Genomic DNA, 27,091 nt, shown 5'->3' with positions numbered 1-27,091 from the left:
AATTTGTACCCAAGTGTCGCCTGCTATCTACTTCTGTACTATTGAAGTCGTCGACTGCGTAAGCCATCAGTCCCCCCCCTAGAAGTTAAAGAACACCCAGCCCCCAAACAACAAACCCCGAGAAATCACGCAGCCTCAATCATCCAATCATATAATTCCGTCAGAAAAGCCAATTCATCATCGCCATACCAAATCCATCCCCCCAAAATGCTCATCTTCGTCAAAAAGTTCTCGTTTCCCAATTCGTAACAAAAAAATTCTTCATCATTAATTCAAGGCGAATGAATCGGCTTACTCCGGCTATTCCACGTATGCGTCTTACTCATCGTCCTCTTCCTCAACGAATTCAGGATATTCATCTCCATCTGCTCAATGTCGCCCTCGAGCTTCTGGTCGTCGTTTGCGTAGCGCGCCTCGCGCCGGCGGTCGTACCACAGCCAGAAGCCGACGATGAGCGCCGTCAGCGGGATGGTAATCACGAAATAGACCCAGAGCCAGTTGCTGATGACGGGGTTCGCGTCGGCGTCAAAGTTGAAAAAGGTCATGCTGAAGACGGAGGCGAGGTACGTGCCCGGCAGGAAGAGCGCGCCCATGAGGGAGATTGTCTTCATGGCGGTGCTGTCGCGCTTGCTGGCGTGCGCGATGCGGCGCTGCTCGCCGGCGATTTCGAGGTTGAGCCGTGCCTCTCGCTGGGATATGATGTTGTACAGCTTTTTGTGACAAGAAAGGGGGACCTGTCAGTAAAGAAACAGAAGAAGAAAAAGTGAGGGGAAACAAGCTTACAGCCTCCCGCTGAACCTTCAACCTCTCCAGCGTGGTGTGAATGTAATTCTCGAGCCCCTTGAGCTTGACCTTGTAAAACTCCATGCGCGCGAGCATGCTCCGGTGCAGCTGGTCAATCGTCTTGCGGTGCCGCTCCTCCTCCTCGGACAGGAAGTCCCGCTTGGCGTCCATCCACGAGACCTTGAAGCGCTCCATGCACAGCTCCATCTCGCGGACCAGCACAAAGTACGCCTGCGGCCGCTTCCACATGACGTGGCTGTGGCACTCGACCAGGTCCCGGTTCAGGCCGTCGACGGACAGCACCCCGTCCTGGAAGTACTGCTCGCCCTCCTCCACCTCGTCGCGCATGCTCACCGCGTTCTCCAGCCGCCGCAGCCAGTCGCGCGCGTCGCGCTGCTTCTCGTCGTTGGCCGGCGACAGGTCGTGCGACAGGATAATGGTCGACAGCAGCATCGGGTGGCCGACCTGCGCCGCGCACCCGCGCAGGTGCGCCAGCGCGGGCGCAATGTCGGAGCTGGGCGTGCCCTTGATGAAGCCCGTCGTGATGCCCGTCTTGAAGGCGTACGACAGCATCATCTCCCAGCCGCGGGTCCGGCCCTTTTTGCGGACGTCCGACTTGCGGTGGACAATGTCTGTAAAGATGGCCCGCAGTTAGAAAGAAGGAAAAGGGGTTGGGGATAAACGCCTATTTTTTTTTTCGTCTTGGGGAGTTTTCTCATCACATACGCAGATGCGGATCATCGTCGTCCTGGTCGTACGCGCACCAGAAAAAGGGCCCGACCACAGACGACGTCTCGATGGCGCCAAAGGGCAGCCTGAGCGTCCTGACCATGGACATGTACTTGTCCTTTGGCAGGGAGATTGTCCTCGGCATGAAGGTGTCCTTGTGCTGGGCGTCTTTCTGGATGCTGTTGCGTGTGAGCAGTGGATGGGACATAGCCTCGACAGGCAATGATAGCGGCAGTATATCAGGAGAAACGAGGAAACCAGGGATATGTTTACTCACACGAGCCGAATGGCGCTCAACAGCTTGGTGCCCTCTCGCACCTTTGGCGGCTCAAACGCCCCCTATCAAAGCTTTCCTGTCAGTCCACACATTCTCCTCGGCATGCCATTCATCCAGGCCCATCTCCATGGCCACCACGCCTCGGTCCATCTCATCGCATCGCGTCTGCATCTTCATCAACGCTCCTCCCATCGCCAGACAAAGAGAGGGAAATGAAAAAGACTGCCACTCACCCTCCGATTCAGGAAATTCTCAAACTCGGACATGGGCAGCGCATGCTCCTCCACCGAATTGTAGAACGGATCCTAGAATGTCACCTCATCAGCCTCCTCCTCATTCCCACCTCATCTCCTCGTACGGAAGCAAGAATCCCACTTACCGAGTAATTGAAAATCTCGACATAGCTCGTCCTCTCATCGACAACGCGACACTCGTCCAGGAAGAACTTGAACATGTACTCGTCCATCCTTGCCTCCTCTCTCTCTCCCTTCTCCTTCTCTTGAGCTTGAGTCCTCCTCTTCAACCAGCCACTGCAGAACAAGAGCGCGCAATGCCTCTTCAACCTTCCCCAAGGCCAGCAGTTCCACAGCCTCAGAGGGGTTTCCCAATGGCAATGAGTCGTCGTAAGTCGTAAGAGCAAGAGACGACAAATCCCAATGCCGCCGTCGTGCCGCTCAATCGAGTCGCTCCCCGCCGAAATGTCCGCTCAATCGAAGAATCACGCACACGACACTCGCTCGCTCGCTCGCTATGCAATGCAATGCACGCTTATATGATCAATCGGATGACAAATGGGCAAAACAACTCTCAAGCCGAGCATCAACTCCAATCCATCAAGCCAGAGACAACGCCAACAGAAAAAACGACGTATCCCATCAAATACGACACAAACAGTAACAAAAGCAAGGTAAGGCAAGGTAAGGTAAAGGTAGTCGCAGGTATTCCCAGCTATTCTCCACTCCAAGGCGAAAAAGGGGGGTCTCTCTCTCTCTCTCTCCAAAGCAGTATCAAAATGGTGGTGGTATGTATGTAAGAGAGGAAATCAATAGAAAAAGAAGAAAGGGATTCCAAAAGAAAGAAACTCCGATGCCCGAAAAAAAAGAAGAAGAAATGTCTCGGCACCACCCCCAGCCTCTCGCAGACTGCAGCAAAGCAACCCAAAGCACGCAAGCACACACGCAAACACCCTACACCTGTGCTGTACCTCCAAGGCCTGGCGGAAAACCAACCTGCATAGAGAGAGCCCACATACTAAGACCTACCGCAACCCTCCCGGAAACCTGCAGCAAGACAAAGAAAAAGAGGCAGGGGATCTGTCACAAAACAACCCCACGTCAGCCAGACCACGCAGTTGGCCAGCAGGCCCCCTGTCAAAAAAAAGACGCTTTGGTGAAGAAGACGACGATGATGGGCATGGTATAAAGCCGAAGCTAACAAGGCTTGTATCAACATCCCTTCCGATGGTACTGGGTAAGCTTCACCAATTCCAAGTCCATCTCAACATCCTCACATACAATACATAGTACATATAAACAAAACAAAACAAATTCTTAGATCATCATGCCAACAACAGAACAGACCTTCAAATAAAATCCCAAATCCGCACCCCCAACAACGTCGCCAATGGGTCTCGGCAATTCATACACACATCGCCCCATCCCCATATCAGAGTCCCAGAAATTCGCCATCCAAATGCCGCTATACCTGTACCTGTACATGTTAATCGACCTTATTACGCAGCAATTCCGTCCCACCGCCTTTTTCTGCACCGCATCTCTGTTCGACGAAACGACGACGTGCGAAGCAATGCAAATCCCTTCACCTTCCAATCAGCCAAGTCTGTGGCTAAAGCAAAGGCAAGGGGGGGCTTCTATGTACTGTACAGCTGCGCTTGCAGAGATTTTCCATGGGTCTGCTTGCACAGTTTAGTTGGAGTCAACCGCATTGACCCTTCCCGTACTACCTCGCCTCCAGCTCTGTAATAACTGTAGGTACCGTAAGGTAAGGTAGTAGCAGCATCGCACCGCACAACATGCACGCGTCAGACTCGCTTCACGTACATATGGTAGATACCTGGTACTCGTACCTCAGATCACAGCACCAATCAGGCGGTAAAAGTATAGTCGTATTACTAAGGTATGTATGTATTTGTAGGTAGCATGAGGAGCACAGGCGAACCACACCTCCAGCTCAGCCTCAAGACATCGACAAGTCTCACCTCTAGGACAAAAAGTCATACACAGTCCCCGTATACATGCATCCCCCTTTTACTCCCCCTTCTCGCCCATCGTAGCCCAGAAGAAGGAACAAGAGAGGCAGAGCAAAGGACAAACAGAAGGAGAGAGAGAGAAAAAGAATAAAAGCTGGATATACAGGTGCGTCGTATAGTTGGCTACTGGGCGAGACAGATTTGGCCTTGCAGCAGCAAACACAGCTCCCCTTCCTCCCGAATACACGTTTTCCAACACAGACTCCAGGTCAAAAGAGCCCCCCTCCCCAAACCCGATCGAATCGCCCTTCCAAAGAGAACAAAAAGAAACCAAAAGCCCAATACAGGACCCATCACCGAGACGCAACCAATCAAATGGCCCAGCAGCCCACCTCTTTAACATCCAAACCCCAAAAGAAATAATGGCAAACATGCTCCTTTTGTTTTCCACGCAGGCCACACACGCAAAGCCTCATCGTCAGTCGTCAACGTGTCCGCGTATGCCCAGGTTCCAACGTCGTTGTTGATGTCCTCAGAATTCGGGAAACAGGTTGCCATATCTACATCAACTCGTTAGCCCAGGACGAAATCATGGACAACATGGAAATCACTCACTCGTCAGGACCGCCCGGACCCCCGTACTTTTCGGGGTCCTCGGGGTATCGGTCAAACTGGCTGGCGTCGCCGGATCCTGCCTTGACGGGCGGCGTATACGGAGCGTCAATGTCCTTGCGTGCCAACCGATCCCACGTAACCTCTGCAAACCACGGGTGGTTTTTGACGTCTTGTGAGCCTCCAAACAAATTTCCCAGTCGCTTGGTCAAGTCCGCCGTGATCAACCTCTCGAGCAGGTTCTGGGCATCTGGGTTGATGTACGCCGGGTACTTGACCTTGCCCTTGAGAATGTTTTCGTATATACGCATGGGGGAGCCGCTGTCCCAGAACGGCGTATATCCGCAGAGCATCTCGTATATCAGGATTCCGAGGGACCACCTAGAGCACGCATCAGCTTTCCCACCCCTGCACAGGATATCTCATCTGCCAGCACTCACCAGTCTACAGACTTGTTGTAGCCCTTGTTAGAGACTACTTCAGGAGCCAGATAGTCTGGTGTTCCGCACAGCGTCCATGTCTTGTCCGGCACACGCTTCGCGAAGCCGAAGTCGGTGATCTTGAGGTGCCCGTGCCGGTCCAGCAGCAGGTTTTCGGGTTTCAGGTCGCGGTAGATGATGTTTTTGGAGTGCAGGTATTCCAGAGCCAACGTGGCCTCGGCGGCGTAGAACTTGGCGACCGGGTTAGGAAATCGCTGTGAAAATAACAAACAATTAGTCAAAGATCACAGAAAAGGTTGCAGGTAAAGTAGTAGGGCATTGAACTCGTCATACCCCGGATTTTCTTAGCAGCGAAAACAGCTCGCCGCCCTCGACGAAATCCATCACCATGTAGAGATTCTTCCAGTCCTGAAAGGTGCCCCACAGGGTGATGAGGAAGGGGTGCTTGACGTCGCTCAGCATGCGGCGCTCGTCGTTTGTGTGCTCGACCTGCTTCATCTTGACAACCTGCGCCTTCTTGAGCACCTTGACGGCGTAGAAGCGCTGGTTGTGCTTGGACTGGACCAGGTGAACGCGACCGAAACTACCGGTGCCCAGCGTTCTCAGAATTTCAAAATCGCCGAGCGAGTACTTGCCCTTGGTGACGCGAGGCTGGGATAGCGATACGCTGTGGCCGTGGTGGATCTGCTGTTGTTGGTGGTGCTGTTGTTGTTGAGGCTGATGCTGCTGCTGAGGTTGCTGCTGCGGTGGCTGTTGCGGTGCTTGTTGTTGTTGTTGTTGTTGTTGTTGATGCTGGGGCTGCTGTTGATGGGGAGGGTCCAGCTGCATCGCCGTCGACATGTGCTGCTGCTGTTGTTGTTGCTGCTGTTGCAGCTGTTGCTGTTGGAGATGTTGCTGCTGCTGCTGCTGCAGCTGCTGGGCATTGGCGTCGGCCATCTGGGTGTCTACAGGAGCGGTGGTCTGATACGAGGAGGGGGGGTAGCCGTTGGCCGAGCCGGCATTCTGGGACGAATTGATGAGGTTGCTGATGCTGGGCAGGTTCTGCGAGTCGTGGCCCGGCGCGTAGGGATGCGGAGACTGGATGGCGGGATTCATGGTCGGCTGGTGGTCGGCCTGGGCGGTGGGCGAGAGGGAGTGGGAGGGCTCGAGGGGGGCGGCGGAGGCGGAGGAGGAGGGCGCGGCCGTGGCCGAGTGTCGCGCGGCAGCAGCGGCTGAGGCGGCAGCGGGATCAGAGGCAGAGGCAGAGGCCGAGGGCGAGGCGGCCGACGTCGAGAGCAGGGCGGGCGAAGCTGGCGAGAGAGACGAGGCCGGCGCAGGAGCTGGCGTCGACAGCGCGGGTGCGGAGGCGGGAATGGGGGTGGATGCGGACGGCGAGATGGAGCCAGGCGAGGCGGCGGCGGTGCCTGCACCTGGGGGAGGAGGAGCGCCTAGCAGGGCGCCTGGAAAGGCGCTGTGGTTGCTGAGGCCAGCGGTGCCTGCAGCTGTGCCCGTACCCGTACCCGCACCTGTGCCCGAGCCCGCACTCGACGCGGCAGCGCCTGGGAGCGCCGAGGTAGCAGTACCAGTGCTCGCACCCGAGCCTGGCTTGATGGCTCGCGGCTGCGCCTGTTGCTGCGCTGCTGTCGAGTCCCAGCTCTTCTGCTTCGATGCGACGGGGCTGGTGGGGTGGTGGTGGTGGTTGCTGCTGGCCTTTGCCGAGGGGTCAGAGCCGGAGCTGCCCTCCTTTGTGCGCTTCTTCTTGAGGAACGACCCGAAGGAAGGCATGAAGCAGGATAGCGACGGAATTGGATTGATTGGGGGCGGGTGTAGCAGAGCGACGAGAAAGGTCGCGGCGACAGATGGAACCGTTTGACCGAGTGAGAAAAAGGCGAGAAAAAAGATATGACGAGATGGAGAGTAATGGAAAAATCAATTAAGTAAAAGCAATTGGCAATCAGCTTAATCGAGGGCTGAAGTGCAAAGCAAAGGCGGGCGTGGGCTGGCAGCAGAAGCGATGGATGGCAATTGCGTTTGGGAGGGGAGCCGCACCGGGCACACAAACAGCGGAGGCTCTGGATTCCAGCTGGTTTTGGTTGCCTCGGGTTCAAGTTGTCACTGCTGGCGCCGATCCGGGGGGCTGTTGGAAGGGATTTGATTGCACTGATTCTCTGTAGTAGCTGGAGGGCCTGAACTGAGCTGAAACCGCACTGAACGGATCAGATAATACCACCTGCTAAAGCTGGATATGTGGTGCCTCGTATGCGAGATGCAGCTGTGCGTTTTAGCTGGAGCTGGAGCTGGAGCCGGAGCTGGAGCTGGGAGGGGTGACGAAGAGGCAAGCTTGCAGTCAAGGTGGGAGGAGGCTCTGTCGATTGGTAGGTGCTAATGTAGGAGGAATTTAGAAGAGGGGAGAGTGCCGCTTGCAGTGCTTCAGCTGGATTGATGCTCTGCTTCAGGGGTGCCGAGGCAGATGCCGGAGCTCTGACAAGGTGGACGAGATGGACAAGGCAGCTCTTTCGTTCTGAAGTGTACACTTCTATTGTTAATTAGTTCAAGTTCAACCAAGCTCTTGAGGCGAGCAAGCATTAGAAAACGCAGGGCAATCGGAACGGTAAGCATGTGTCTTGAATCAGCAATGCAGGGCGTCAAATGGGCGTCATCCAGGACACACGACACGGCAGAGCTACTACTAAGGCAAGGCTAGGGTCAGGTCGAATTGCAACATGGACCTCGGCGCGGGCACGTAGATTATGTATTACTATCGCCTTGCTTTTTCCTCCTCTTCTTGAGCACAAGCACAAAAGGAAAAGAAGCAGATTGATTTGAATAAAGGATTGCTGCTGCTGCTGCTCGTTTGCCCAGCAAAAGGACGAGATTAAAGTCGATGCCGGCACAGCGGCAGCTCTCGGACTGGGATCGGCGGCGGCGGCGGCGCTGCGAATCGAAGCAGCCGGTTTGGCGAGATTGATGGAATCAAAGCGTCCTCGCCTTGGCCCTTCTCCTTGCGTCTGCTTCCTCCTTTCCTCCCAATCGTCTTTCTTTCTTTCGTTCGAACAGTACTCTGTATATGTTCAATATCTTCAATCTGATTCAACGGCAGTCAGAGATTGAATCCCCTCCTTTCGTCAACTCTCATCGATCCAACAAGTGCAACGCCCTCTTCAGCAGAAAACTTGCCTCCATCCAAGCCAATGGACCAAAGGTGCTCAGGCCATGCGCTGCGCCCTACGCAATAATACGAAAATCCCGAAAGCCCCACGGCAATCCTCGGTGCAAAAGTCGATTTAGTAGGCTGAAACACTGGCAATTTCGCTGCCGAATTGGCTTTCCTTTTTGTCTCTCTCTTTCTCTTCTCTCTGTCCGTTGTTGTCCGTGAAGCTGTAGTGGTAGTACTCCGTAGTAGTGGTATGAATCACCTTGTCAAGCTGGATTCGATGATGGACAGAACGTCTTGATGCTAATACACAAGACACATGGAGAATGCACCAAGAGTGAGTGACTGCAGCTGCATGCGTCTTCGCCCTACTTCTCAGTTCTCAAACTACCTACCTACCTATGCAAGTCCCGTCGGTACAGCAGATTGATACATAGAAGACACTCGTGGTTTGTCCCGGGGGCTGAATAAGCGATCGGTAGATGTATGATGACGACTGGACGCTAATAATAAAGGGTGTAATTTATGTTGTTGTGCTTCCCCCTCGAGCCGGAACTAATGCTGCAAGATGATGATGCTCATCGGCGAGATCTGGGCTAATAGTACGGAGTACTACTACATACTTATCAACAGCCGATTCGACAGCTGAGCAATTGCTGTAAATCTTGCTCCTTTGCTTCTTATTCTGACCTTCTATTATTGCATTTTCAAAGCAGTCATGATTTTTATTCTCCTTCTTGCGTTGAATGAGTTAGTAGTGGCTCGGCCTCTGACCAGAGAAATGGGATGCATCTCCCCGAAGCAGCCGTTGATGTAATAAACCAACACAGGCTAAACCGCCACACAATCCTTGGTATGCGGGGATGTCCTGATTCAGCTGCGCCGGCAGTTAGACTACATAGTACTTAGTACCTCTCACGTAGCTTGCAAGCTCGAGGCTGTTCAACGCCGACGAGGTCCAGGATCAAAGAGCAAACAGAACATGCAGAAAAGCACAAATCCGACAAGATCCTACCTACTTGAGTTTATATGTACGTGCCTACGAACTAGAGAAGGAAACAGAAGGAACCAGTGTATGTACTTGGTACAGAAGTCTGGAATATGAAAGAGCTTCAACAGCCATCAAGGAGATTACGAACGAGCCTTTTACTTGCTCTCTCCTCCCAACATTCCAAGTTGCTTTGCATTTCTCCAATTGCATCTACCTACCCTACCATAGCCTAGCTTCACCTCGGGAACCAAAAGTCTCGAGTTTCAGACTTTATGCCCCTCATCCCCCCCCATCATTTCTTGTGCCGTCGAAACTTTTGACTTCCGTGGATCGAGTGTAAGTTGGTTGTAGTAGTAGCGCAGTTTGTCTGAAGCTACCTACCTACGTCACGAAACAGTCAAGCAGTTTTGAGCACCAACCACCACATTCGCTCCATTCGAACCACGCCTTTTCCTTTCTCAAATCATGGACAAACCATCACCATCCTGCTTCCCTCACAGCAAATCTACCCTGCAAGCTTCACATGGTAAAGACTTCGTTTCATTGCTAGTAATGCGCTCTCTCCCCTAATCCGTCCACCCCTTCACCTCACCTGGATCCTATATAGTATCATCAAGTCCACGCCCGACCCCCTGTGCTAGTCAAGCAATACCAAAAAAGCCCAAACTCCCAGCGCAGGAAAAGGCCTCCCGACAACAGGCATAGGCAGCATCCAATGCTATAAGTAATACGCTTCTCCTATCGCAACGTGTGTTTCCGCCTACCCTCCCATCGATTTGTGAAAGTTGTATCAACTTGCATTCTGCAAAAGCCTCTGCCTGGCTCGAGTCAGACGGGTGAGTTTCGACAGCTACCCCCCTCCTATTGTTATTCCAGCTCCCCCTCATGATGTAGGGCGCGTACTCAAAACCTGTGGCTCTTGGATTTCGCCCTGTACACGGTAAAGCCCACGTACGCACCACCCGCCACGAGGATGAACAAGACAATCTTGAAGAAGAACCAGGTCCAGCTTCCGCCGCTTGCATCGCTCGCGTTCTTGACCTTGTACTGGTTCTTGGAGCCCCCCTTGCCGGGGCCGCTAGCCACGGGGCTGGTGTAGAGGTTCTTGGACACGACCGAGATGATGTCGTGGTTGTCGCTCAGCTCGCCCGTCTCGGCGCTGAAGCCCAGGTACGCAATGTTGGGGATCGAAGGCGGGTTCTGCACCTCGAAGCACGTCAGCCAGTCGCCGACCGTCTTGTACTGCAGCTCCAGCTTGAGGCTCTTGTCCTGGAAGTAGGTCAACCGGAGCTTGGTGGGGATGCTCGAGTGGCGGAGGCCGCGTGCCGAGCAGCCGGCCAGCTCCGTGTCCTTGCCGTCGTTGTTCTTGTCGTAGGTCTTCTGGCCGTCGCCAAACATGGCCATGACGTAGGGGAAGACGACGCCGGGCCGGTTGTTCTTGTACGTGTCGACGAAGACGCCCAGGCCCTCGAACTTGTCGGCATGGCCAAAGACGGGCCCGAGCTGGCCTCGCTGCTTCGTGATCCACATCGCGAAGCCATCGCCGTACAGTGAGTTCTTGCCGTGGATCTTGAATTCAACCTCCACCTCCCAGTTGGTCGCCGTGAGGGGCACCCGTGAAAAGAGCCAGCCGTTTTGCGAGGGTCGGTCGGAGGTCAGGCGGATGTATCTGCAGCACGGTTGAGCTTATGAACCGCACAATGGGCACGAGCGCGTGCCTGCTGGGTATAGGTCAGGGGGTTTCAACGTACGAGTCCGTCCGAATGATTGTATCGCCGCCAAAGTCGAACCATCGGCTCTGCATGTCAGAGTCCAGATAGGGCTAAAGAGAGAAACCACGCAGATTAGACACTCAGTTCAACTTCCAGCGCCCTGTCTTTGCATCCCCTCCTCTCCCCCTGCTTCCCTCCTCCTCTGCCTCTCCTCGATTTGCGACTCACTTGTTCGAGAGTGTGCGTCTTGAGCTGCGCGCACGAATTCCGTTAGCCCACTGTAAAGCTCCTGCGCAAATCTCCTTGTCCGCATCAACCAACCGTTATGCTCCTAAACTCCCCCTGGGCCGCCGCAGTCCACGCGAATGCCGCGGCGAAGACGGCCGACAGCGAGGAGAGCCGCATCTTGGCAGCGATTCGATACGATCGTGACAGGCGAGGATCTGTTCCAATGAGTCGGGGTCGGGGCAGTCGGCGAGGGTCGCTTGGAGATCAGCACGGGTTTGCGATGTCCGATGCCGCCTCTCTCGTCGTCTGGGAGGAATCTGTCGTTTTGTTTTTTTCTCCTGGGAGAATGTCCAGCAACAAAAGCAACCAGCCAGTTGAAGGCAGTTCACATGGGAGGTCCCGAAAGGCCACAATTCGTGTTAAGCCCGCGACACAGTGCTATTCCTCGATTGGCTAGACTGTGGAGGCACGGAGGCGTCGCCCCTGCTTAGCACCTGCTTTCTGGAAGGCGGCTTGCCTAGGGGTACCGCTACTTGTGCCATCTGGTGGCTCTTCAGCGGGACAAGTGTCATAAGGTAATACGCAGGGACTGCCAGTTCAAATCGTCTTATATTGACAGTGTAATCAATCATGCATACAGGCCATGCTTGCCAAGACTCTGCCAAAAGACTCGAATACCAAACGCCCTGTGTGGACGAATGCCAGTTCTACATAACGTGGAGGTCAAGCTTGGTGGGGAGTTCACTGCTGAAGGCACGTATCAAGTGCCTGTACCTCGAAGCTGACAGCGGCCATGCCCGCAGTGGGGGCATCGTGCACTGTGTTGTCTCAAACATTGTTCAAGGCACGAGCTTTCAACGACATCGGCATGTATCTAATCTGTAGATGCAGTTTATTAGTATTCCCCAACCGTCCAGACTCCATTGCGTTGTATTACCTCGAGCTATATCACCCGACAGGTTACTCCAATGGACTTGTTTTGCCGTGCCTGCACCAAAGATTAAGGAGCTCCGGCAAACCGTCACATGTCAGATCTATTAGTGACAGCATCAATATCAAAGACCAACAATCAGAGCACAAGGATCTCGCCGTCTATGAACTACTAGAACTATATTTTTCAGACTGACTGCTAATTGAGGACATCGGCTCGATGCAATCCTACATCTTCTGGACCGCATAACTTACGGCAATTCCACATCAACAAACATCCAAATACCCCAGGTTAAGCCACCGTCTCCCCGCTAGCTACTGACGCCACATACACCAGCCACAGCGAAATTGCAACTCTGAGTCCCAAAATCTTCATAGTCTCAACCACCTCCCCCAGCAATCAATCCAAGTTTACCCAAGTTGCACCGCCCAAACAAGCACCCTCAAAACTCTCTTGACACAGATAACCCGCCAAAATGGACTCCACATCCGTCAAGCAATCCGTCATGAAGCAGGTCCTCGCAGAAGCGAACCTCGCCAACGCCCGCGTCCTCATCGAGGTATGAATGCCAAACACCAATTCCTCTCCCACCACCAAACCCTCCAAGCAACCCTACCTACTACCTTTTCACCTCTACCAATCAGAGATACTTACAATACGTTCTTCATGTAGAAACTCCAGGAAAACTGCTTTGAGAAATGCGTTCCCAAGCCCGGCAGCTCCCTCTCCAGCAGCGAACAGACGTGCATGACGTCGTGCATGGAAAAGTACATGGCGGCCTGGAACCAGGTCAACGCGGCGTACATCAACAGGATACGACAGGAGCAGGCCAACAACTAAAAAAGACTCGCATACGACGATGAAGCGAATAGGACAGAAATCGTGAGGAAGTGGGACGACAGCATCAACTCGAGGGAAAGGGAAGAAAAGAGATACCATACGGTTCTGAATAGCAAAACGAAACGGGGAAACGAATGTTTGGCAGGGAGGGGATAGCATGTATGATATTGTTGGAGGGCCGCCGGGGATCGGGGAAAAAAATAAAGGGGACATGAATGGGCGACTGTTCCCTTGGATGAAATCATGTATTACTACAACTTATTCTTTGTTAGAGTGGTCTTGGTGTTTGGGGCGGGATATAGACATATAAATCGGATCATCCACTCTACCTCTTGGAAGCACTGGACCGAGAGACCAAAGAGACGCTACAAAGCCGTGTATGTCGTTCCGTTTGGGTATCTACCAGGTATATCAATATGCATGTACATGATCGGATCATCCTCACTCAGCCCCCGCCTCGGCAGCCTTCCTCTTCTCCTCCTCCGCCGCCTTCTTCCTGGCAAGATACCTCTCCCTCGCCGACATGATCTCGCCCTCTGTCTTGCGCGTCTTGGCCGCCCTCTCCGCCTCTTCCCTCTTGGCCTCCTCCGCCTCCCGCGACCTCTTGAGCGACGCCTCCAGCTGCTCCGCCAGCATCCGCGACTGCCTCTCCCTCATCGCCTGCTTCCGGCCGAGCTGCTTCCCCGTGAGCTCCCGCCGGTCCTGGTCCGCGGATCCCCTTCTGGTCTCATCGTCCTCAGCTCCCTTCTGCACCGCTGCTTGCTTCTTCGCGACGATGTTGAGACCGCCCTTGAGAAGCTGCCGCTTGTCCACAACCTGGCCGTCCTCGTTGACGGATATGGAGGCGCCCTTTTCATTGAGCTCCCTTGCCGCTCTGGCCAACTCCTTCTCCCTATCATCATCCTCCGCCTCTTCCACCACATTCTCACCATCCACCTTGTCGCCGGGTCCTCGCTTGGCCATTTCCTCCGCGGCCCGCACCGTCTCCGCATGCCTCTCCTGCTCCCTATCCAGCAACTTCCGGTAGAACGACGTCATGCCGGTGCCCTCGTGCTTCTTCGCCTCCTCCTCCTCCCTCCGCCGCTCCTCCTCCTCCAGCCTCTTGTTCTCCTCCTGCTGCTTCTTGTACGCCTCCGTCACAAACTTTTCCTTGTCCGCAAACTCGTCGCCCTCGGCCTCGCGCTCGCGCGCAATCTTCTTCTCCTCGGCAATCAGCTGGTCCCGCTTCCGCACGTCGGCCGCCTGCATGAGGTTCTTCATGTACTTTGGCTTCCGCTCCTCGTCCTCCTTGGACTTGCCCTTCTGGGGCTTCAGGGAGTCGTAGACGGCGTCGTACTCGTATACGCTGGCGTCCAGCTCGGCGGCCGCCTCTGCGTTCTTGCGGGAGGCGAGCGTGCTGGAGAGGTCGCCGAACATTGTGCTTGTCGGGGCTTTTGATTTGAGCTTGGGGGGTTCGCTTATGACGCCCTTCTTTGGTCTGTGTCCCGTTGTTGTTGAGTCGGCTGGTGGTGCAGATGTGAAGTCGTCCAGTTCGCCTCCAATCTCCTCCACCTTGGCTTCTTTGGCAGCTCCCTCGCTGTCCGAGTCATCGTCGTTGCTGCTGAACATGGGCTTCGATCTGGAGGGCATTGGTTTGGATGCGCCGGGCTTTTTCGTCAGGTTCAGCCCGAAGGCGAGCTTTGGTTTGTTCATTGTGGCGGGATGGCTGTGCGCAATGGATCCAGTCACTTTCTGTAGTAGTGAAGCAAGTAATTGAAAGTAGAATCGCCAAGGATCACAAGAGGGATTGTTCAAGAGCCAGAAGACGGAAGAAGCCAAAAAGATGTGAAGCTCCCCGGCCTGCACGGCGCGCTGACCGAAAGCCGAAGCCAGTAGACGCGCGCCAGGCGGCTCCGCATTTCCTCTCCCGCCTCCCGCCCTCCGTCATCCAGACGCTCTTGTAAAGGCAGTACTCTATTCCCATGCCACGTTTTGACAGCTCCCGGGTAGACCAGCCAATACACCTGTCAACGAAGGTTATAGTTGGACATCTGCATCTGAGCCACAGACGCAGTCATTACAAAGAAACACCAGTCCAGCTGCATCCCCCTCTCAAGCCCATCAACTCACAAGGTATCTTCTTGCGCCCTCCTAACATTCACTCCTCACTCATTCATACCACCTCCCCCCATGTGGCGATTCCGACACAAGACACAAGCCATCATCTGCCATGACGTGATTGGCTCTCCCCTGCTAATCTGGGAAGACACGGCATGTGTTATTCAGCTGGTTCGAACGTAGTAGCAGCAATAATAGATAGGCCAAACATTAGTAGGTAGGTAACATGGACTAAATCTGAGACCCGAGATCCCTCATACGTCCCCGTCACAAGACCACGGATTTCACCTCAGGAACCTCTTCTTATCTACAGCGTCTTCCTCACTTGCTTGCCCTCTTGCTCTTCTCTTCTGTATATTCCAGACATCTTGCACATCTTTTTGGACAGTAAAGAAGCCATGGAGTACTGCAGCACCTGCACAGGCAGCCTCGCCGCAACCCCTCCATACTCCCAAACCCAATCATCCTCATCATCATCATCATCGTCCTCCACCCTCCCGCAAGACCGCAGAGTAGAGTGCTGTTGCCGAGTTATCTGCGGCAAGTGTATAGAGGTAAAATCCCTCACCCTCTCCTGACTGAATCCTTTCAATATTCATTCATTCAAATCATAGAAAAACCCTCGCTTCGCCTCATACTGTCCCTTCTGCCAAGTCTCCTCCACCCCCTCGCCACTCCCCCAAGGCCTCCGTGATCCTCCCCAGTACGCCTCCATCCCGCCTCTCCGATCACGCACCATCCCGGCCTCCGCGCCTCCGCCGCCGTACAAGTACATAGACGACGATGCACCACCACCACCACCAACAACACCCTCCGACAACAACACCAACACCAAGAAGAACAACAACAAGGGCGGCAATACTGGTAGCGAGTCTTCTTCCTCCTCCTCCGATATAGACGAAAAAGCGGCCCTGGACGACGATACCCTCCACTTCCTCGACCACGACCACGACACCGTCCAGTCGCTGTCCCTCAGGTACGGCGTGCCCCCCGCGGCGCTGCGCCGCAGAAACAACCTCACCAGCGACCACCTGCTCGTCGGCCGCAAGACGATCCTCATCCCCGGCGAGTTCTACAAGGGCGGCGTCAGCCTGTCGCCGCGGCCCGTCGAGGGCGAGGACGAGGAGCTGCGCAAGGGCAAGATCAGGCGCTTCATGACGGCCTGCAAGGTCGCCGACTATGACTTTGCACTGCTGTACATGGAGCAGGCCGGCTATGACATCGACGCCGCCATCGTGGCTTACCTGGATGACGAGGCTTGGGAGTTGAGCCATCCCAACCAGAGACGGAGGAACGGTGAGGCCACTAAGGTCAAGAATCGAGGGCTCTTCTGGAGGGGCTTGTGAACCACGAGGGCGGCCGTCTTCCTTGGCGTTCACATCTTGCTTTTTCAGGTCTTGATCTTTAGAGAATGGGGGACATTAGAATTTCGTATTTCATGTAAACGTGCAAATCCTGCACGAGCATCATCTTGGATGCTTTTTGCCTAGCCTGACAGGCATGTATATCATCATCCTGTATGTAACGCCATCATCCCTGAACCCTAGTATTTAGTTACACAAACATTCATTGCCATATGTTCCGACATGATATAAAAAACACTGAATCACATAAAAGTGAAAAGCCAAACGCGCTTAAAAGGCAGACCGAGTGCGGATGTCCTGAAATACCAAATGTTAGCTTTTGTGCATCTTTGCGATAAGTCGGGCGTGGCAGAGCCGAGAGGATACAACTTACCGATATTTTCCGCTCAATTTCCCGGACTGAGCGGTCCAGCTCCCCGGCAATCATTTGCTTCTTATCATTCGGAAGCAGAGCGTATCGCTCGCAGAGATCACCGTCAATGATGCCCTTCATGGGCGCATAGTAGCTGCGGTACATCAAGTGGTCTCGGCCCGCGAGTGGGGGGTCCTCGGCCCGGAGGTGCTGCTCTAGACTCTGGAAAAAGTCTGCGTCTTCTCGGGTCACGAACGGAATCAGAACGCCAATCGTGCCCATGAGTCCGCTCCACAGCAGAACGTCCTGGCCTCCGACCACCAGGCTGGTCTTGGTAATGCTCGTTGGGATATCCTGCGTGTAGAGGTGGCACATCAGGTCCAGGCGATGAGAGGTTCCGTGAAGGTAGCTTCTTGCGTTGAGCAGATGAAGCCCCGCTGGCTCCTCGTCGGCCTCCTCACTGGCCTTTTGCGGCGCGCGTACGATGAAGATGTTGCCGAACTTGTCTCCTCCAGCCGTGGTCTCATAGTCCACCATGGTTGAACAAGTTGTCCACCTGGCAACGGTATCATCCACAAAGGGAATGAGCTTATTCGTCTGCTGCTTGAAGACAACGTAGGTTATGCCCTGCTGCACGTCGCCAACGACAATTCGGTTGCCCTGTGCATTCAGCGAGACGATCTGCTGCGGTGCCACTTCGGCTTGAGACTTTCGCAGCAGCTGTCGCATGCCGAGGTCGTAAATGCGAAGCATCTTGCCGATACCAACCAACACACGCCCCTGGAAAGGTATCATGGCCATCGGAGGCTCCTCCACTTTGGTCTTGTGAATGAATACTAGGCCCCTGCCGTCGCGCTCGAACCGGTAGATATGGACGAATGCGTCAGAGAAACTGCGAGGGTTCACGACCATATCTTTACCGGTTCCAACGACCAGGAAGGTTTCGTTCTCCTGACTGGCAAACGTAACGATTGCCACACTGACCGCAGCCTCGTTTTCCTCTAGATCTATCCTTTGCAGGACCTGGCCATCTTCGGCCAGCGGGTCGACAACACTGATGCACGAGGCCCAGCGTCGGTTGCCTCTGGGATGACCAAACTCTTCGGGGGGGAGAACCTTGCTGTCCCCATTGACACGCGCTGGATCTGCGAGCAACTTGGCGCAGAGGTCCGGAGAGAGCGTGTGATTATCCGCCTCAATCACATAGAAAAGAGGTTGATCCGGATGCTTCACCATCTTCTTCGGCGTGTAAGTCAAGGGAATGGAGCTCTGAATCAGAGTATCTCCCAGCCGGTCGACGGAGAAAATTCTAAAGACCATCAGTTTCTGACATGACAATGATTCTTCAACATGCAACCAAGAAGAGAGAGTGTGCCTTTCAGTAGGAACAATTGGAAAAAATGCGTAATAAGAACCTCATAGCCTGTAGGCTTGGATCCCATTTCTTCATCATTTTGGCAAGATAGGAAAAAGGTGGAAGATAAAAGAACATCACTTACCGTAGAGTTTGCCCCTGAATACCCACAATGCCTTCTTCGCATTGCTCGCTGGTGAAATTCCAGCCCCATTCCAGATCGACGTAGTTGAGAGGAGTGACAACAAAGGTCTTGGTGATGGGATCAGCATATCCAAGCCACGGTCGAGAACTGAGACCAAGCACACACGTCCGTCCCTGGACTGTGACTTGAAATAGTCTCACTTGCTTCGGCCCCAAGAACTTCTGCCGTGTGTCGGTTAATTCGCCGGTGACCTCGTCCAAGACCGTCCGTAAGTAGACGCCCGAGTAGAGGCCGATGTGTAGGTAGAGCGTGGAGCCGCCTGATGAGGAGTCTTCCATGGAAATGATGGCAAGGGAGGTGGGTGCCGCGGTTAATGCTTGGACCGACTTATTTTCGAGTGTAGACTCTGGATCGAGACTCAGAATGCGGACTGTGCAGTCGTCACAACCAACAGCAAGGAACGAGCTTCGCAGTCTGCCTTCGGGGACTTCGCCCAGGCTCAAGCAAGTGACCGTTCCAAACATCTCCTTCTTCTCGTCATATTCGGCCAGAGAACCGTCATCGTCCATCTCGAAGTAGACGATTTCACCGGAGCTCAGAGCAATCGCGACTTGGTGAGCGTTGGTGGATGCGGCCACAATAGATCGATGCTGAGGAGCATCCCACTGATTGACCTGTCCATTGCGGATATGTCTAATACCCTTGGGATGGACTTGAATCAAACCATCTTCGCCGAGCAACTGGGCAGCCAGCGTGGGGACACTGGTAAGGAAGCCGGAGTCGCTGACTTCTTCCACCGTCTCTCCGATGCTGAGGACAAGAGTTCCGTTGGTGAAGGAGAGGACAATGTACGCATCATACTGTTCATTTCGGTTCAGCTTCAGCGTCCAAACGGCAGAAGGAATGCCGGGAAGCTCGGAGGACACAATCTCATTAATCTCGAGTCCGTGCTTTAGCGTCCGGAACGTGCTGCGAGCACCGTTGCCGCAGATGGTGTAGATCTGAGGTGCGTCTTCGCCCGTCAGGTTGGCAATCTTGCAATCAAGAAGAGGGTTCATGGATGGGATGCTCTCTACGAGCACCAAGTTCTCCAGTGGTCGCGGATAGAAGTAGACAGGATCATACGAAGCCTGTGCGTCGACGGGAAAGTCGTCGCTGGTGAACTCCAACTCCTCATCATCGTCTCCGAGCTTCTCAAACTGGTAGAAGGAGAAGTTTCCGAATTGACTGGCAACATAGAGGAAGCCGCTCTTGAGGATGCAAAGGCTGGCCGCAGGTGGGACCGTATCGAAGTACTTGATCTTGAGCCTTCTGACTTCGCCCGTGGTGTTGCCTTCGTCATCCTCCACCATATCAATAGTGACCTTGAACATGTCGCCGTCTTCTGTCTGTAGCAGAAAGAAGAAGGCGCCTGCGCTTCCCTTCAGCTTGTGCATGACACCGGAGATGATAGTGCGCTTCCTTGACGGGTCCTCCGTTGCGCCTCGACGACGGGGAATCGGCACTCGGAAGGCTTCTTGATTGGAGTGACGGTAGGTGATGTTCTCCTCGCCGCAGACCAGGACGCCGCTAGGGCCATCGTTGCCGCCAGGCACCTGAAACAGCAGCGAGGCAGTTGAGTCTACAGGCTCTGACCACTTCCTCACGACGTGATTCAGGCCGAGATCAAGCTCATAGTAGACCAGCTGGGTTTCTAGGTCCCGCAAAGCCTCCCCAGTAGAGTCTTGGTCTACCTCCGTGTAGTCGATCTCCAAGGCTGCAAACACGGGGTTGGCGTACCCCACGTCCAGTGCCACCATGGAAATGACCAAGACACCAGGCTTGTGGGCCTCCAGAGGCGAGGAGATGGTGAGCTCCGCCTGCGAATTTCGATTGAGCACATAGACGAGCTTGTTCTTCTCGATAGAGGCGATCAGACACGCGCGTCCCTTGGGATCGCAAGCGAGGTATTCGCCAGGGATGACTCTCCGCACGCCAGACTTTCCAAAAGTCTCCAGATGCAGCTTGCTGAACCGGTTCTCTTTCGGGAGATACTCAATGATTGTGATGCGACCAGAGTCAGTTGCCAAGATCAAGTAGTCTGCAGCATGGTATTAGCACATTGCTTCTGGAAGGTGGACAGATATCCACTCTGTTGGAACTCGTGTTGGCTTTGGTGGGGCGCGTTGTAGAGGCTCTTTTTTCCTTCACCATCACTATGTGGCACTCCAAGAAATGGGGAGTTGGGTCAAACTCACCCTTGTTGCTGCCCGCCAGGCGGAAGGCCGCCAGGGACCTGATGATACCGAAGATGTCGTGAGACAAAACGGTAATGACCTTTCCCTGCGAGGGGTCCGGCCGCAGGAGAGCCAGCCGTGACCCAGCACCCGTGATGATCAGCTGCTCCTTGGTGCCCGCGAACTGACCCAGGACCGCTTGGACGACATTGGTTGGCGGCTGGATCGTCAGCGAGTAAAGGAACATGTTGGAAGTGGTCGCCATGTTCCCGACTGGGCGCAGTCAAGCCTGCGCGGCTCTTTAGAAGCTTGATCGTGCCGATTGAGCTGCTCAGTCGCGTGCGGGAGGCGGTTGTTGTGTGTGGAAAATAGAATGGCGGAGCTTGGGAACTGAAGCTTAAAACTTTGGCGAAGCGGACCGGGGCCATGGAGTAACGTTAATGCGGGCAGTGAGCGCAGGTGGTGTGAGGGTGGTCCGAGCTCCCTGCAAAATGCGTCCGCCCAGCTCTTTATACATGAGGCGACAGGCATAGCGGGGGATCTCAGCAACGTCCATTCGAGTCAATCAGGCGAGACAATGGAGCCTGCGCTGCGACGAGCGGCTCACAGCCTGTGCGGGCGCTGCTCGGCATCGCTGCGGAGGCAAATCACCGCCGGGGGAGCGCTGAAGCCGTGGGCGCAAGTGCCGATCCGGAGCGTCCATTCGTGCAAGTCGGCAGACACCAAGCGGACGATTGCGGCGTCCAAGTTGACGACATCTGCTCGCGAGTACTCGTCTGAGGCTTCTGCGGCAGGAAAAGCTGCGCCTTCTACGCTTCGTCTCAGTCAGGATGACCTGTTCCATCCCTTTTCCGAATCGCCAGTCCCCGAATTCCGGCGCCGAGCTGCCTTCATGCGACAGCATGCATACTGCCCTCACCCAGACCACAAGCATGCGAGAGCCCCGATCGATGCGTCAACCGTTGGCGATGCCGCTCCGGCTGCTGGAGGAGACATGCCTCCTGCGAATGTGGACTTTGAGTGCCCTGATTGTGGCATTGCCGTGTACTGCAGCAAGGAGCACTGGATGGACGACTACGAAAATCACTTGAAGATCTGCGACACCCTCCGCCAAATCAATGAAGACGAGCACGATCTCCGGTCTGGCAGAGTGTTCCATGAGGGCAATCTCCCCGACATCCAAATGGAGAATGCTGCGGTTAACATGACGAATTGGGATACGTTCATGTACACCCGAGAATTCGAAGCTGTAGACTCGGACCGATCCATGAGGCAAATCACTCGACTTCTTACGTATCCGATTACCATTGGCAGTGTTCTTCACGAGCTGAGCCCCTACAATATCCAGAAGGGAGGGCGTTTGACGGTCGAAGGACTGAAGAGCTTCAGCGGTAAGTGAAGGGAGCCCAACACTGGCTGTGTAGGACACAGACTAACGTGAAGTGGGATCCTAGCTTTGAGATATAACCTGCACATACCCAGATCTGGACGTGGTGCTGGCGTCAATCAGCTTCGCCCGGAGCCCCCGCCAGTGAGGCTTTTCATCCTCGGCGCACGAGCCGAATCGTCTCTTCCCCGACCGATATGGGTGCAGCTGGCTCATCTGTTCCCCGAATCACGATTGCACCTCATCTTCATCGGACCGGAGAGCATGGCCAACCGAGATGACGAGTTCCCATTGCCTCCACGCACGCCCTCGAACCCATTCGGCACCGTGGTGGAGGACCGGGTGTGGTACAACATGAAAATAAGCACCATTGTGGACTACTACCACACCATTCACAAGACAGGCTATTTTGCGCCTTACGATCCCTATTTCGACTGCTTCGTCCTGTTCCACCCCGGACTTGGCCACCCTGCCAGCAGCCATGACTGGGAGGAAACCTTGCCTTTGCTGTTGGAGACCAAGGTGCCAATCATCAGCACAGGGTATACCGATGTCGACGTAAAACGTGACGTCGAGTGGGTGAAGAAGAAGTCAGGAGGGGAGTTTGACATGCTGCTGGAACCTGGAGAGAACATCTTCCGGAGTCTGCGATGGGATCTTGATGACATGGACCCTCAGGATATCACCTGCGGTAACTGGGGCGTCTGGGCATTCCGAGGAAAGAGGTATGTTTTGGCGTAGTTTTAATATGTCTGTTCATCTCAGTTGGCTGACAATCTTGACAGATACGAGACTACCACACGAGATCTCTAAGAAGAAGGAGGAAGAAAAGACAGAGAACAGCTGGGCTCTGCAGTGGTAGCTTGGATTCTACTGGACGTCATGGTATAAAATGTGTAAATTTTCCACGAGGAATGTACAAAGTACGGTTGTATGTGTAGAGGCACCTCTCCAATGTACTATATAGGTATCTAAGGGTAGAAGGAAGGAAAAAGAATGAGACGATAAAGGCTCATGTCGCATCAATACCTTAGGCATATGGTTGTCCTTTCTTGTCCACCTACCCAGGCATCAAAGGTCCAGCTGCAAGAGGTTGAAAGGCCGTGCTGCAGCTGTCACTGCAAACGCCCTGTAAGCAATCGCTAAACGCGCTGTCTTCAGCGCCTAAGCGAGCAGCGACTCGCCTGAACCCACCTGATGCACGTGTGGGGGGCTCGTGCAGGTGCAGCAGCGTCAGACCGATCCATTCCAACTGCATGCGAACCCCAGACCTGCGACCCAACAGCGACCCAACTTAACCTCGACGACGTCCAGCCTCTTTTTGCCGCTTCCATCCCCTTCCTCGTCACCGCTGTTCCGCTGCTCTCCGCGCCTCTCGAGTCTTCGCCGTCATCCATCGCCTCTTCGATCCCGCCTCTTGCAGCGCGCAATGATCCTCAGACGACGCCGCTCGACTCGCCGGCCATGAACGCCGCCTCCGCTTCAGCTCCCCTCGCTCCCAGAGCCCCGACGAGGCCCAAACAGGCGGCCGTCTCTCCGCCTCCCGAAGCCGGTGCCGGCAATACCGCAGATCGCCGGAGCAACCGTGCCGCACCCATCGACCCGCTGTCGGACCGGGCCACGCTGAACCTCGTCCGCCGGACGCTGTGCCCGCAGCACCTGGGAGACAAGGCCCGAGATGCCCAGCCCGCCCTCGAGGACCTGCTGCCGCCGCTGACGAGCCGCAACGATGTCGACCTGCAGCTGTACGCCTTCCTGGCCATCATCATGCGCGACTTTGTCCAGAGCTGGTACGGCAAGATCACCACCGACGAGACGTTTGTGCCTGAGATTCTCCGCATCATAGCACACTGCACCACGGCGCTGGAGCAGAGGTTTAGGAAATTAGATCTCGAGAGCTTGCTGCTGGATGAGATTCCGGAGCTGCTCGATAAACATGCTACAGGCTAGTAGTGGTGTGGCGATACCCTACGGTTTTGGATCTGCCACTGACCGGGTCGCAGCTCGCCGTGTGGCCTCTCGGTCTGCCTTTCAACCGTCCGTGGATGCTGATCCCCGAGAGGTCTATCACTCCATATTCCCCTTGCCGTTCCTCTCCCCGGTACCTCGCTTGGGTAATGGGACAGCCGTGGAGCTGCAGCGGCAGAATGAGGCGACGTATCGCCAGCTCCTGGTCCAGGCCGTTCTGGCCATCCTGCTGCCGACTGAAGATTTGGAGAACCCTTGTCTGACGGCTCTCGTGGAGCAAATCTTGTCCGAGCTCATCATTGGCAATGTGATTGCGGGTAAAGCATCCCAGCCATGGCTGCTCTACGAGGCCATTTGCATATCCGCAAGGTCATTGGGCGAGCAGAAAGCCAGAACCAAAGCGAGGATCGTGACTGGGACAGACCAGCCGTTGCCGTTATCATCGGACCTCGGCCAGGATGCGGCCAAGTCGCCGAAGTGGACGGTCCACGGGGTATTTGTCCTGATTATTCACTTAGGCATCCTCTTCTTCAACGCAGTCAGGTTCATGGCGGGTATATTGGCGGATTCTATATCCTTGCCGCCTAGAACGGCGCTTCATCTCGATGAGGAAGCCGCTCACGACATTCACGACGACGACAAACGACGACTGCTATCCACGGATACGAACCTCGATCGGGCCAAAGTACCTGTACTTTCCTTCAAGCTCTGGTCATGTCTCGGAAACCTGATTGAGCTAGAGCAGCGGAAGCCTTGGCTGGGTGGCTTCATATCGCTACTACGGACGGCGGCCGTCAATGGGCCATGGCGCATTGCGGGGCTTGATGGCCCTCTTGACAGGTAAGATACGCAAATTTCCTTGTCTGATTGATGGATTGTCTTGGCTTCATAACCCTCCCCGATACCCTTTCATTCACACCCCTGGTCATCTGTCGAATTTACTCGTCATCTCGCATCTCTTTCAAGTCACTGGACCTCCTCCACCTCCTGGCCTCCAGCGAGTGAACTTCCAGAGCAGGGTTTCCTTCTAGATGGGCCGTGACTTAGTCCGTTACCGTGTCTCCATGGCATGTTACAAGTTACATTTTGCGCATACTCTTGCCCCGGAACAACGCCCTTGGGAGTCTATCTAGTAGATAGGTACTCCTTCGACGAGAGGTTCAATACGGCGAATGGCCATCCGGACAGGGTTGCGAGGAACGGCGCAATTTGCAAGCCCACGGCCACACCACACCGAGCAATTCTAGATCTGGGCTGCTAGCTCCTGGGCGGGCCAGCCAATTGAAGCGCGGGAATCGCCCTTTGGTCTCCGATTGCTCGAAATTGTTGCGCCAACCTGGGCCACAACAGAACGACCCGTCCATCGAGAAGCCTTCATTACGCGCCGGCCTTCAACAAGGGGGGTGAAGGCAATCAGCTACAAGGCCAAAGCGGGCCAGGACCCTAGCCGGCTAGTTTCCCACGACAAGATGGTGTTGGATGGGCAATCCCTCTGGACTCACATCACCCGCCCGCCCCGAGCCGCGCCACCTCCAAGGAAGCCATCTGCTGTCCGTTGGGCCGATTTCCCCCAAAGCAGGCAAGGCCTCATGGTGCCTGAGCGTGTCGATTCGTCTTGTCACACGGATAGAGGGAGATCCCGTCTCTTCTAGCGACTGATCCGCCGCGCGTGGCGCTCGACGAGTTGATCCCACGACCGCTAATGGCACGCATGTCACCTGCTTCTCTTCTTCCGCCGCCTCGTTGCAGAAGCTGAGGTTCGCTGCGTCAATGGCTTGAGGAATCACACGAATTCGACCTGTTAGGAACGAACGGCCCTTGACGCGAGGTCGCGCTTATGCAAGGCGCCCTTCGGGGACGACCCGCGAGACTCCTTCGCCTCCGTCCTCGCCAACGACCGGACTTCTCCTGGCCGTGCCGCATTATCTTACCGACATGGAACGCGACACATCGATTTCCTCCCAATGCCCATTGGCAGCCTCCTGTTGCACTATGAAGACCCAGCGGACACACATCGGAGACGGTCCTCCTTTGCCTTCCCCGCACGCAGCAAGACTCCTGTCTGGCCATTCAAACCTGGCCAACCCGAACACCATGAATCATGGACTGCCTCTTCTGCACCTCTGGTCTTGACCTTGGTCCATGATCACATGTACCTCCTCTGCCACCCCTTGAGAGATCGGAACCCAGGTTATCCTTGACAGACGTCGTCCCTTTTGGCGAGCTAACTGCCAACAAATGGCTCTTGATGCTAACGATTCTCTCCCACTGCCTCTTCATCCCCCCTACCCACCACATAGCATCCACTGCCCCTCTCCCTTTGAATCTCGCTTTCCATCCCCACTCATAACGGGCGGAGCCGATGGAAATGCCTCTCTTTCCCTCTCTTTTAGGGCTCGTTTTTTGCTCTATGAAGGAACTAACTAAGCTAACCAATGGCCCTTTTGCTTTTCCCGTCGGCTTCTGTAGACTCCTTTCGCATCATATCCGAGCTCTCTTCGACTCTTCTCATCTGCCGCCCATCCTTCGGTCGCTCCGAGGCGCCTTGTTTCCCAACAATAGCCTCGGCACGTCCAGCCTGGTACCTCCCCAGTCGGAGGAGGAGCTGCTCGCTCTTCGCCGCAGGGCGGCTGGCGCCATTCTGGGCCTGGTCCCCGCAAGCGTTGCCCGCGTGTACTTTGGGCGTCGGCTTTGGCGCTTGGGCGGGCTGTTTGACCCTGGCGAAGACGTCGGATCGTCGTCTGCCGCGGCTGACGAGCAGGACGGCGACGAGAGGATTTTGGACGAGCTTGAGGGGCTGCTGGACGTTGTTGTTGGTGATGAGTATTGTAACAAGCATCTGATGTACAGCGCGTTGGAGCTGCTTCTCGTGAGGCTGATGCCCGAACTAAGCGAGAAGGGTGTTGTGGAGCTATGGGAAGAGAGACTTGGCTAAGACGTGTAAGCACCTGTGAAGAATATACGGATACTGTACATACATTCAGAGACCTTTTGGATCGGTAGTTGGGGGGTGGCATAGGCGGAGCTTCCTCTCTGCGCATATACTAACACCGAGTACATGCAGTACTTGTAGATATCGCCCGCAATACAACTTCGTGCTAAAGTGTAGTGTATCAAAGCTTGAGCCTTTCTACCACCCCCCTTGCCCTTTCTGGGCCCGCGTCTAGGCAAACACCTGTTCCCTGAACTTCCCTCCCTAGGGGATGGAAAACCCCATCGACAGTGTTACCGGTACATGCTCTCACTTCCAAACACACAAGACACGACCTCAAAATAAGGCCCATCTAAATGACCCAAAAAGGACGGGGATTAGCCGGTAACGT

General features: G+C 54.8%; 9 protein-coding genes across 9 annotated transcripts; 4 read left to right on the top strand and 5 right to left on the bottom strand.

The window, feature by feature from the left end:
- Window positions 1-271: 271 nt before the first annotated feature.
- BBK36DRAFT_1179054 (hypothetical protein) lies at window positions 272-2,255 on the bottom strand (the record flags this gene model as incomplete). Its single annotated transcript, XM_024896160.1, has 6 exons — window positions 272-689; window positions 784-1,415; window positions 1,510-1,691; window positions 1,790-1,851; window positions 2,023-2,094; window positions 2,169-2,255. 6 exons carry the CDS (start codon window positions 2,253-2,255, stop codon window positions 273-275), a joined length of 1,452 nt encoding a protein of 483 aa, XP_024747646.1.
- Window positions 2,256-4,530: 2,275 nt separating this feature from the next.
- On the bottom strand, window positions 4,531-6,145 carry BBK36DRAFT_1179052 (catalytic subunit of cAMP dependent protein kinase; the record flags this gene model as incomplete). Its single annotated transcript, XM_024896159.1, has 5 exons — window positions 4,531-4,558; window positions 4,614-4,991; window positions 5,051-5,304; window positions 5,384-5,923; window positions 5,999-6,145. The coding sequence occupies 5 exons, from the start codon at window positions 6,143-6,145 to the stop codon at window positions 4,531-4,533; spliced, it is 1,347 nt and encodes a 448-aa protein (XP_024747645.1).
- A 3,926-nt stretch (window positions 6,146-10,071) lies between these two features.
- BBK36DRAFT_1136067 (hypothetical protein) lies at window positions 10,072-11,138 on the bottom strand. Its single transcript, XM_024892854.1, has 2 exons — window positions 10,926-11,138; window positions 10,072-10,843 (listed from the first exon to the last, which is right to left on the bottom strand). Exons 1-2 carry the CDS (start codon window positions 10,976-10,978, stop codon window positions 10,078-10,080), a joined length of 819 nt encoding a protein of 272 aa, XP_024747644.1. The 5' UTR covers window positions 10,979-11,138; the 3' UTR covers window positions 10,072-10,077.
- Window positions 11,139-12,520: 1,382 nt separating this feature from the next.
- BBK36DRAFT_6655 (hypothetical protein) lies at window positions 12,521-12,885 on the top strand (the record flags this gene model as incomplete). Its single annotated transcript, XM_024898467.1, has 2 exons — window positions 12,521-12,604; window positions 12,718-12,885. 2 exons carry the CDS (start codon window positions 12,521-12,523, stop codon window positions 12,883-12,885), a joined length of 252 nt encoding a protein of 83 aa, XP_024747643.1.
- Window positions 12,886-13,353: 468 nt separating this feature from the next.
- BBK36DRAFT_1088585 (hypothetical protein) lies at window positions 13,354-14,577 on the bottom strand (the record flags this gene model as incomplete). The annotated part of the gene is made up of 1 exon (XM_024888991.1): window positions 13,354-14,577. A coding segment is annotated over one exon (1,224 nt), but the record flags the coding sequence as incomplete, so codon positions are not given.
- Window positions 14,578-15,380: 803 nt separating this feature from the next.
- BBK36DRAFT_1179034 (hypothetical protein) lies at window positions 15,381-16,328 on the top strand (the record flags this gene model as incomplete). The annotated part of the gene is made up of 3 exons (XM_024896158.1): window positions 15,381-15,536; window positions 15,597-15,751; window positions 15,851-16,328. 3 exons carry the CDS (start codon window positions 15,381-15,383, stop codon window positions 16,326-16,328), a joined length of 789 nt encoding a protein of 262 aa, XP_024747641.1.
- A 288-nt stretch (window positions 16,329-16,616) lies between these two features.
- On the bottom strand, window positions 16,617-20,763 carry BBK36DRAFT_1164507 (hypothetical protein; the record flags this gene model as incomplete). The annotated part of the gene is made up of 4 exons (XM_024894652.1): window positions 20,435-20,763; window positions 18,198-20,277; window positions 16,720-18,007; window positions 16,617-16,643 (listed from the first exon to the last, which is right to left on the bottom strand). Exons 1-4 carry the CDS (start codon window positions 20,676-20,678, stop codon window positions 16,617-16,619), a joined length of 3,639 nt encoding a protein of 1,212 aa, XP_024747640.1. The 5' UTR covers window positions 20,679-20,763.
- A 167-nt stretch (window positions 20,764-20,930) lies between these two features.
- Window positions 20,931-22,765, top strand: BBK36DRAFT_1136064 (hypothetical protein). The gene is made up of 3 exons (XM_024892853.1): window positions 20,931-21,804; window positions 21,868-22,525; window positions 22,586-22,765. Exons 1-3 carry the CDS (start codon window positions 20,991-20,993, stop codon window positions 22,611-22,613), a joined length of 1,500 nt encoding a protein of 499 aa, XP_024747639.1. The 5' UTR covers window positions 20,931-20,990; the 3' UTR covers window positions 22,614-22,765.
- A 248-nt stretch (window positions 22,766-23,013) lies between these two features.
- On the top strand, window positions 23,014-26,703 carry BBK36DRAFT_1136063 (hypothetical protein; the record flags this gene model as incomplete). The annotated part of the gene is made up of 4 exons (XM_024892852.1): window positions 23,014-23,145; window positions 23,212-23,745; window positions 23,804-24,608; window positions 26,238-26,703. Exons 2-4 carry the CDS (start codon window positions 23,265-23,267, stop codon window positions 26,701-26,703), a joined length of 1,752 nt encoding a protein of 583 aa, XP_024747638.1. The 5' UTR covers window positions 23,014-23,145; window positions 23,212-23,264.
- Between the last annotated feature and the right edge of the window lie 388 nt (window positions 26,704-27,091).

Source organism: Trichoderma citrinoviride (assembly GCF_003025115.1).
Source record: "Trichoderma citrinoviride strain TUCIM 6016 unplaced genomic scaffold BBK36scaffold_11, whole genome shotgun sequence".
In the NCBI taxonomy this organism is placed as follows: Eukaryota; Fungi; Ascomycota; class Sordariomycetes; order Hypocreales; family Hypocreaceae; genus Trichoderma; species Trichoderma citrinoviride.
This window is presented reverse-complemented; position numbering and strand designations above follow the sequence as displayed.

Excerpts from the sequence above, each read along its gene's own strand:
- BBK36DRAFT_1136067 (XM_024892854.1), bottom strand. The coding sequence starts at position 10,978 with ATGCAGAGCCGATGGTTCGACTTTGGCGGCGATACAATCATTCGGACG. Across the intron at positions 10,844-10,925 it reads ACAATCATTCGGACGGACTC|ATACATCCGCCTGACCTCCG; the intron begins GTACGTTGAAAC and ends ACCGTGCTGCAG.
- BBK36DRAFT_1136064 (XM_024892853.1), top strand. The coding sequence starts at position 20,991 with ATGGAGCCTGCGCTGCGACGAGCGGCTCACAGCCTGTGCGGGCGCTGC. Across the intron at positions 21,805-21,867 it reads AGGACTGAAGAGCTTCAGCG|CTTTGAGATATAACCTGCAC; the intron begins GTAAGTGAAGGG and ends GTGGGATCCTAG. Across the intron at positions 22,526-22,585 it reads TGGGCATTCCGAGGAAAGAG|ATACGAGACTACCACACGAG; the intron begins GTATGTTTTGGC and ends CAATCTTGACAG.